At 39.8% G+C, this 10,668-nt stretch overlaps 1 protein-coding gene across 4 annotated transcripts in view; it reads right to left on the reverse strand.

The window, feature by feature from the left end:
- actn1 (actinin, alpha 1) overlaps window positions 1–10,668 on the reverse strand; it is a 225,307-nt gene that overhangs the window by 74,845 nt on the left and 139,794 nt on the right. For all 4 annotated transcript variants that reach the window (XM_051920067.1, XM_028822116.2, XM_028822115.2 and 1 more), the window contains exon 4: window positions 5,084–5,170. In XM_051920067.1, coding sequence (XP_051776027.1) covers window positions 5,084–5,170 — 87 coding nt within the window. The remainder of the gene's footprint in view (window positions 1–5,083; window positions 5,171–10,668) is intronic.

Here is a 10,668-nt window from a genome sequence, read left to right on the forward strand (position 1 = left end):
GACGTGTTGTTTTGGAGCTGTAATCGATTTGCCTGTGCTGTGTGAGAAGCCCGTTGTAGTTTACGGCGTGCATTGTTTGTATTGAGCCTTGCCCGTTTTTGTATGTCGGTCAGTTGAGCTTTCTCTTTTTGGAGCCTTGCCTGCTTGTTTTCCGGCATTTGAGATGCGCGGTGTAGACGTCTGCGTTTATTTATTTTGTCCCCTCGCTGCCGTTTCTGTATGTCTGAGACGGGAGGTGTTTCGTTTTGAAGCCGTGCCTGTTTCGATGCAGCACCGTGAGACGCGACCTGCATGCGTCTACGTTCAGTGTGTCTGTCCATTTGGGTTCGTTTCTGTAACTGTGTTAGTTGAGCTTTGCGTTTTTGGAGCCGAGACATTTTTTCTTCTAGAAATATGGATAAGTAATAAGGAGGATCGCACTCACTGTTAATATGGAGCCTTTTCTGCGGTTGAACGGTTAATAGTGCCTCATTGTAATGAGATCCACCTATGCTGCATAGTGTGAATTGTGTTTGGTCCCGTTATCCGAGCGGTATCGTTTTGTGATCGTGATCGTGAATTCATGACTTGTTTGTTCTTGAGTGTGAGAAATATGGATAAGTAATAAGGAGGATCGCACTCACTGTTAATATGGAGCCTTTTCTGCGGCTCCATATGTTGAGATGACGTATGCTTAATACGGACGGTTCATTTAGAAATGGGGCTGTTTGTGTCATTTGTTATTTATGTTACTGTGGTCATGGGTCTGAATCGTCATTTTTGTGTACGTTTCGTGTGCTATGTCCGTAGTCTGTCCCGTTTCGTGTCCAGTGGGCTTTGTGTGGTGCTCGCGGCTTCTTTTTTTTGTGTGCTAGGGGCTTGTTGAATCCTCCTCTGTGTGTGTGTCCCGTTTCGTGTGCAATGGGTTTCGTGCTCCTTTTTTCTGTGGTCTGACTCCTTTTTTCTGTGCGCAACGCCTCATTTTTTATTTTACGTTGCATTCCATCCGGTTCCTGTTGCTTGCAGGGGGGGGGGGATTTGTGGGGCACCTGCGCAGTACGTCTTTTGCGGCCACAGCCCATTGCCAGATGTCCCTGTGTCCATCCGGTTTAGCATTCTCGGTTAGTAATGTAGATTGATCTGAAATTCAGGAGTGAATAAGATCAGGAGCACAGGGATTTTTAAAATTCACTTTTTGCGACCCTTGGATCAAAGCACATAGCAGTAGGGTAGATGTCTCTGTCCAAAAGTGCTTTATGAAGAGGTGTGTTTGAAAAGCTGATTTCTATCTTTTTTCCTAATAACTATACAAGTGGGTCATTCAAAAACCACAACCAGGCTGATCCTGGAAACAGTGTGCAAAAACAGATGTCCTTTGTATCATGTTCACAAGATCTTCACACATGTCTTGAAATTTATAGGGCACATTCTAGTGACTGACTAATAATAATAATAATAATGTGCCTAGATTTATACACCATTGACAGTATATATAACTTTAAAACTTGTTCAATTTTCTAGAGAATGAGAGTCAACACAAACTCTTAAAAGCTTCTTAAATGTCACATCACTTAAGTAACTTATCCATATTTCCTTTACAATTTCTCCTTTTGCATGAACTTTCCACTTGTCAATATTAAACTGCATTTTCTAAATGACTGCTTGAAGATTGTCCATATCTTTTCTGAATTTAATTTCATGTTTTGATGTAATCTATAAATTTTACAAATTTCCTCATTATATCACACTCATCCTCACTTAAATTATAATGAGAAGAAATCAAGTTCAGGTTTGTCAAAAAAAAAAACAAACAAACGTATTAAAGTGACATTACCACTGGTCTCCCACATACTAGTCTGTAGAATACAAAAAAACAAAAAAAATACAAGATTATGGCTTGAATGGAACATGTGCACGCACATACACACACATTAATACAGTATACAATACAAAAACATTCATGTATTCAATATGAATTGCTATTGAGTTACCTAACACCTGTGCATAAACGTGAATTATCATCATGTAAGTGCTAAACATCTTTAAAAGAGGAGAGTGAACTGTTTTAGCCTTTCTTAGTGCTTCGAGTAGTGAGAAAAGCGCTATATAAATGTAAAGAGTTATTATTAATTATTAATCTTAAGCTATAAAACGGACATCTTAAACTGTCTGGAGCAGTGAGTCAGACATATTCTGTGCCAGCATCCCCACACACTATAGTGGTCCATGTCCCCGGGCTGAGCAAGTGCCATAACAGGACTGCACATATCCAGGGCAAATGGACTCCACTATGCACATAGATGGAAACATGCAGGCTTTCTGTGGACATTTGAGGTAGTAAGGGGCATTGGTGAGCTTTCTTGACTATGGCTTGGATTAGTTTTGCCTATTTCAGGTCAATACTGATGTTGACTCCAAGAGACTTAAAGCAACTGACCCTCTCTGCAATATCTCCTCCATTACAGATCTGTGTATGGTCTGCCTCCTAAGTCTGTGAGCAGCACTTTGATTTTGCGGATATTAAGAAATCATCTTACAGGGTAAAGGTTCACCTTCTGACACAGTGGTGCCAGGACACTAATCTGTCTCTCCATTAGTAGTGATCAGGCCTATGATGGAGGTGTCATCGGCAAATGTATGGGTGGACCTGGAGCTCTGTATGACCTCACAGTCATAGATGAACAAGTAGTAAAGAATGTAGTTCAGGGTTCAGAATTGTTGCTGCACAAATCTCTGAAGTGAGATTTCATAAGTTAACTCTGATAACAGCAGCTTTCCCCATTTACTTGTCAATGACTGAGGCAGGACACTGAGGCATAATTCAAGCTAGATGTAGCCCCCAAGGTATTACATGATCAAGCACAGCCATGCTTGTTGAATCTCCAGTGCTGCCAAGTCATTTCAGCTTCCAGAGATCACAAAACAACTGCAGCTTGAAGTATCAGTGGGGCATGTGTTGTACTTCTCTTATTGCTTGTGATGCAGGATTAAGAGCCTGAAGTGCTATTTAAAGGTCTGATACCTATATTGTGACATGCTTGCTTTCAAATCTTTTTGTGAGGCATATGTTTGTCCTGTTCAAAAGAATAAATTATATTAAGAAAACTACACCCACAAGCCTTTCTTACAGTGGACTGTTGGGTCCAGATGGCTGCATTTAAAAGATCCAAGCCCCTTTTTGGACCTTTTATGAATTTGAAAGTTAGGTTCAGTAGCCCTTTATGAAAGCTGACACTTACCAATATTGAGGATTAGACCACAGGACAGGTGTTTTGTGATAATGGACGTTAAGCCAGTATCTGCTTGTGTAGTTTAGACTATTGAACACAGCCGCACCAACCATATTGAACCAACAAGATGCTGCAGATGTTCTATCAGACGGTTGTGGCGAGTGCCCTCTTCTACGTGGTGGTGTGCTGGGGAGGCAGCATAAAGAAGAGGGACGCTTCATGCCTGGACAAACTGGTGAGGAAGGCAGGCTCGATTGTAGGCATGGAGATGGACAGATGGACAACCATTACAGAGCGATGGACACTGAGCAGGCTCCTGTCAATCATGAAGAATCCACTGCATCCACTAAACAGCATCATCTCCAGACAGAGGAGCAGCTTCAGCGGCAGACTGCTGTCACTGCCCTGCTCCACTGACAGACTGAGGAGATCGTTCCTCCCCCACACTATGCGACTCTTCAGTTCCACTCATGGGGGGGTAAACGTTAACATTACACAAAGTTATTGTGGGGGGGGGGTAAACATTAACATTATACAAAGTTATTGTCTGTTATACCTGCATTTTTATCACTCTTTAATATTGTTTTTTTTTTATTAATATACTGCTGCTGGAGTATGTGAATTTCCCCTTGGGATTAATAAAGTATCTGTCTATATCTATCTATTGGACAGACGGATTTATAGTTGATACAGACAACTAAACCTCATGTGGCCAACGTGGAAGAAAAAAAATACCAAAAGGGAGGGGGAAAAATACACACAAAAAAAAAAAAAACAACCTGAAACAGGCTCCTAAGATGAGGTTCCAATTAGCATCTAACAGGTAAGCTGATTTGTTTTTACTGTTAAATAAAATCAACTTCATAATTTACTAAATTTTTTTCAAGGGAAAACAGTGAATAATTTTGTTTTTTGTTAAGTGAGCAGAACTCCTTATTTGTATTTTTGACTGTGATAGTCATCCTTGGTGATGGATATAAATGATGTGGCACCAGTAGAGTGAAGGCAGAGATCCAAGGGCTCAGAATTTACTGGTAATTTTCAACATAAACACGGCATTTCCTTATGGCAGAAGGTATCAAAAATTTTCTGTTGCTGGCCAGCAGAGAAAATATCAGAAAGACGGAAGAATACAATTGCGATTCCAGAAAGAATAAACTATAGGAAGTAATAAAAGATACAGACAAAGAACCCATGTTTCTTCAGTTTCTTGGCAGATTGACTATAAAAAAAGATGGTAAGTTCAATAGAAGAGAATAGAAGGATTGGAAATCTGAAAAAGCAGTTTTCCCTCTTTTATAATTGGTTGCCCAAGTGACCATAAAATGCTGGTGATTTTCTAGGCGCACTTGCAGAAGCTATACTTCTACACAGAGTCACTTTACTCACTATGACATTCTGGATACAGCATATTATATTTAAAGATGGTTTTACTACGTAGTTCATAAGGACATTCAATTGCCAGTCATACTGATTGAGGTGTTGACTGTTTGTAATGTATTGTTGTTACTAATCTGTGTCAAACATGCAAGCAAGAAGTTCATTTTACTATTTGGATACAACAGTAAACTTGAACATAACATAAACCTAATTTTTGACTAAAAATACATGGAAGTGTTTGATATGCATGGCCTGTATCAGAACAAGGAAACACTAACAGGGGTCTTGGCGCCAGACAACATTGTAGCTGCTTAAAAAATAATTAACCGTATGAAAGACAGTGTTGTACTGTCAATTTCATAACAGATCTGAACAAAAAGTCCATCCTGATCAGGCAAACAACAAACAACAAGACATCTGCAAAATGTTAAATGCAAGGATAATAGTCCAAGTGACAGCAAAGGCATGAAATTATTAGTGACAAATCAACCTACCCTCCACTGAAATGTCCTGGATCGCAAAACGTAGAATAATGGTCCAGATCATTCCCAGGGTCATCTTTGCATTTCCATCGACAATCTCTGTGGACAAAATCAAAACAAGATCATTGAACCATATGCTATTATTTATAGGACTCCCAATTACAGATTGTCAGAGGACTAATAGTCAGAAGACTTCCATACTTAACAGGTTTTAGCATGATCCTTTCTGTAATTCTACTACTTTTAATATCAACTACAACAATTACTTCTGTAAGACCCCCAGTGGTACCATGACACTCACAAATGACTAGCCTGAAAAACACATTTGCAAGGTTTTAAATAATTTCTTCTCACTAAAAATTAAATTAGGAAGAGTTGTTTTATATTGTCAGTTATCAGCGGAAAATGGTGTCCTGTTCTATTAGTTCAATGACCAATTATTGCAACTTCAAGAGACACAATCTATCACCAATAGAAATAAAAAAAATAAATAAATAAAATTCTTTTTTTTCTTCAAGCAAGTCCTTTAAGTTCTACTTAGATCCGTGCTTCACACCAGCCAATTAACTTGGTCATGGTTATCCAGTGCAGCTAATCCATCTGTCATCTTAGGCCATCACTAGTAGGATAAGCTCTCTCTTATCATACCAGATGGTCTACCATCCTAGCTTATACCAAAGACAATGGAGAGACAGTGATACCTGAGGGGACAAGAGGGAAACATGAGGCAAGCACACAAACACAGCAGACATGTTTATACTTAATGTTTTGGTCAATGTTTCGTCTTTTATACTGCTAGCTAAGTCTTGCACCAGTTACGTGTTAGATGCCTTAGCAGTGTTCTAGACAGAAAGGCCCCAACCCATACAGTTGGTTTATTTCTTTTATCTATCTTTTCTCATATGCTTGTAAATGTACGCTAACATTAAGTGAGATCTAGATGGCATGAATGGGGCCCAACTTCAAAGCAATAAAAACTTATCAAGCTCTTCTAAGCCAGTTTAAACAAATGGCTATATATACAAAAGCAGATTTAACAACCATCTTGGTCAGTTAAATAGGCAGCAAAGTAAGTACTTGTAAATAAGTTGTTAACTTTTACTTGTGTAAATGTTTACTATTCTCTCAAGACATAGATCACGAAGAATTCGGCATTACAATGCAGAGTCTGTCAAAGTAAAGCAAGTACATTTTGTAAAACAAGGATTTTTTTCCCCATAGTAACACAATGTGACAGGCTGACTCACATTAGCATTTGGCTGCACTAACTCTGAACTTTTCCGGTGCAAAATCATGATGAAGTGGAGCCAATTATTTTAAAAGTAAAGCAGCAGTTTAATTTATTTTCACAAGTACATAAAACAACATTAAAATGAAATTATTGGTGTCAAGCTAAAGGCTAGACATTCTAACTAGACCACGTGCACATATTGTAATTGAGTTTGTTGACTGTGTTCCTGTTCATTCATCTGGCAGCAGTGGACATGTTGAGGCATCAGATGATTTGTAATTTCCATCCACCCATCCATCCTCTTCCGCTTATCCGAGGTCGGGTCGCGGGGGCAGCAGCTTGAGCAGAGATACCCAGACTTCCCTTTCCCCGGCCACTTCTTCTAGCTCTTCCGGGAGAATCCCGAGGTGTTCCCAGGCCAGCCAGGAGACATAGTACCTCCAGCGTGTCCTGGGTCTTCCTCCGGGCCTCCTCCCGGTTGGACGTGCCCGGAACACCTCACCAGGGAGGCGTCCAGGAGGCATCCTGATCAGATGCCCGAGCCACCTCATCTGACTCCTCTCGATGCGGAGGAGCAGCGGCTCTACTCTGAGCCCCTCCCGGATGACTGAGATTCTCACCCTATCTTTAAGGGAGAGCCCAGACACCCTGCGGAGGAAACTCATTTCAGCCGCTTGTATTCGCGATCTCGTTCTTTCGGTCACTACCCATAGCTCATGACCATAGGTGAGGGTAGGAACATAGATTGACTGGTAAATTGAGAGCTTTGCCTTATGGCTCAGCTCCTTTTTCACCATGACAGACCGATGCAGAGCCCGCATCACTGCGGACGCCGCACTGATCCGCCTGTCGATCTCACGCTCCATTCTTCCCTCACTCGTGAACAAGACCCCGAGATTTGTAATGTGTCCTTTAATTTCACATGGACTTTAAAATCTCTTCCTGTCCAGGAAAGAGTCGCTTGCTCGTTTCCTTCTGATTTTGTTCTTTTTTGTTAATGACAGCTTGCTGCAGTGGTCACTTCTGGTGCAAAGTTTAGGTTTCATTACAAAACTTCCCTGGTCATGGACAACCTTGGAGCAAAATGCACTCCTTTAGTTCAGCTGTTCCCCTAGACTGTTCCGATTTATAGAAGCCTATAAATTGATACGAATGATTCCAGAGTTTTCCTTGAGCTTTGAAACCTCAGTCTCAAAAAAGTCCTTCAACTGGTTCAAAAAGAACCCAACTTTACTAAGTCCACAAGAAGAGACAAGAAGGACCAATAACTGTACATTGGACAGACTGATGTGGAGAGAGTGTCCACATTTAAATTTCTTGGTACTAACATCTCTGAGGATCTCACTTGGGCCTACCGCGTTACAGACCTAGCAGGGAAAGCCCCGCAGTGTTTGTATTTTTTGAGAAGGCTGAGAATGTTTGGCATGTTAAGCACTACACTCAGCAACCTCTACAAATGCACAATTGAGAGTATCCTCACCTACTCTATTCACAGTCTGGTTTGAGAACAGTATAGATTTGCACAAAATATCATTGGACCAGCACTCCCTGCACTAGAGGACATCTATAACATCAGAGTTCTCCAACCCACCCACAACTTGAAATATTCACACTGGTACCATCAGGGAGATGCTACAAGAGCATAGCAGCAAGAACAACAAAGCTGAAAGACAGTTTTCTCCCTTATGCCATCAGGCTTCCAATCAACAATGCAGGCTCTCTCGTGTCTGAAGGATGGAAGGCCTCCTTGAGACCATACACCTGCAGAGCTTACTCTGAATCATTTATTTATTATATGCAAGTGAACTCATACTTTTGTTTGCCTTTGTTTATTGTGTACTCTTGCCTGTTGCTGTGTATTCTTATTTTATTGTGTTCTCGAGCAGTAAACAAGATTTTCATTGGTATGACAAAAAAGATGAAGTTGAAATGGGTATATAGCAACAAATACAGAACAGCAGGGTTATTAAAAGAGTCAAACTATTGATAAACATCAATTGCCAACAGTTTTCATGTTATCTATTTTCTACAGCGTACATTTTAAACTCTTGTTCGGTTTACGATCCACCTATTGACAAGCGGCATGGCTTGACTTGCAGCCCTGTTTCCACTAACTCATAGGTGTTGCTTCGATGGCAACTTCAGCAACAGAAGTTAGAGCCTTCACCAGCAATCTTAACTGACAAAGAGGGCAACCAAAGTGGCTTCTGGAAATACTTTAAATTTGTACCAACTGGGGATGGAAAACCACAAGATACAGTGAATGCGAGCTGGTATAGCAGATTTGCTAATTAATGCATAATACCAAATAACAATCAATACAGCAAAACACTTGAAAGAATAACATGTAAGTCAATACAAAATTTTGAGAAATCTTATTTCGAAGTTACGTAAAAATTAATAAGGATAAGCTTGTGAACTTCTGTGTTTGAAGTAGAGCTGTGACATTTGTTTTTGTTTTTTTTTTTGTTTTTGTTTTTTTACAGGTTTTATATTCATTTAAATGTTTAATGCGCTAAGACGTGCTAAGACAGGGGTTTGTAATTATTTTTACCTGCACCTTATTTTTATTTTGCGCTCCTCATTCAGGGGCAACAGTCTTTAGCACTAGGGCTCTGTTGCTCCCTCACTTGTTAAACTCTGGCCCTAAAGTAAGCTGCCGTAGTGGATTACTCTTATTTTTTACATGCAATTTTTAAATTATATTTCATCACAATTATTATAAGATGTTAGGCGCTGTAACTTTTCAGTGCTCAGCTGCATTAACATGATGCTACTTCTCCATGTGTGCATATCCTCAGTGTGTTACAGTAAAAATTTAATTGTGGGATCGTGACTAAAGTGAAAGTTGCTTGAATTTTGCTGTTTTTTGATGGCCACCTCATTGATTGTATACAGAACTTTGTATACTGAACTTTACTCTTAACTTTAACAAAAGGCTGCACTAGTTGTTCAGCCCTTGTGATTTACAGGTTTACTATTTGTGTATTTACCTTTTCACGGGTGCATCATAATTTAAATGGAAATAATTTTGCGTGTTTTGCGACCGATTTGTGGAAGACTGCAGACACTGTAACAGCACTATCTAAATGGACTGCAAATCCCATCAACTCTGGGAGTACTGTATCATTGGGTAACTTTGGCAGTTGGGTTAAACAAGATGAGGACGCTAATTTAAAAAATGAGCCATAAGAAGTCAACAGGATCTCAAATGGTGGTGACTTTTTGTTTCAACGCTTTACAGCACAACTGGATTAATATTAAACCCATCAGATTATAATTTTCTCTGGATTTATGTTCTTGTCCTGTGTTTGTGCAATTGCGTCTGGGTTGGAAAAAGTCTGTCTGTGGAGCGCTCCCAATTTCTACAAATCTTCACTTATACTGGCATAATGACAGGATAAAACTTTATATCATTTTCTGGAGACTGGGAGAGTTCATAACTACACAACCTTCATCTGCGAAACTGGACTGTATAGTGTTTATCATTTTGTGCTTAGTGTTTTCTCTGATTTATTTTTGTATCTCTAATATTAATCATTTTGTCTTTTACTATGATAAATATACACACAAATTTATTTTAATAAATAAAATTTTGTAAAAGTTACAATTCACTAAAGAACTGCTGAACTACGGACTTTGACAAGGAGACACCACACATCTTTGTCTTGGCAGCCAGTCTCACAAACATGATTTGCTTGCACAGTGATCATTCTATCTTGCGTTTCTCACAACTTTTTACATCTTATTTTGTGCAATAAACTTAACCCTTAAACCACAGGAACCAGCTATAGTCGATTCCCAGTGCAATTTGCTAGCATGCCGGAGCTGATCAGTCCATGCCGTACATTCGTTGAGCAGCCAGCTTATGACAACTGTCGCCCCCTAGCAATTCTGCATCTCTGTCCCTGGGATTCAGTCGATGCACTATATGAGCCTGCAAGCGTCAGCGTTGACCTCTGTGTGCTTGCGTGCAGCTAGTACAAGCGCGGTTGGCTCGGTGATTTACTGAATTTCATCAATGGCATCAGTTGCAACGTGTACATATAATAACAGATTGTTGCAGTAGTTTTTTTTATTTTTATAGTTTTTACAGTTCATTGGCAGAGTGTAAAACGATCAGGTATTGCAGTAATTCTGATGCTCTTTGCATGAAAAAAAAAAAGTGTTCCATTAAAATTTCCCTTTTTCTTGGTGAATTGTGATAGTTCCTTAAAAAGTGCAGCAAAAAAGTATTTGGCATCTAGGGGTGCATTAACCCCCTTGTATGTGGCAGTTTAAGGGCTAAAATATACAGTAATCATGGGGCAAAAACATATTTGCGGATTTTCACATTGGTCAGGGTCCTGTACCCCTAATCCCCATG

This window comes from Erpetoichthys calabaricus, chromosome 16, assembly GCF_900747795.2.
Source record: "Erpetoichthys calabaricus chromosome 16, fErpCal1.3, whole genome shotgun sequence".
Classification (NCBI taxonomy): Eukaryota; Metazoa; Chordata; class Cladistia; order Polypteriformes; family Polypteridae; genus Erpetoichthys; species Erpetoichthys calabaricus.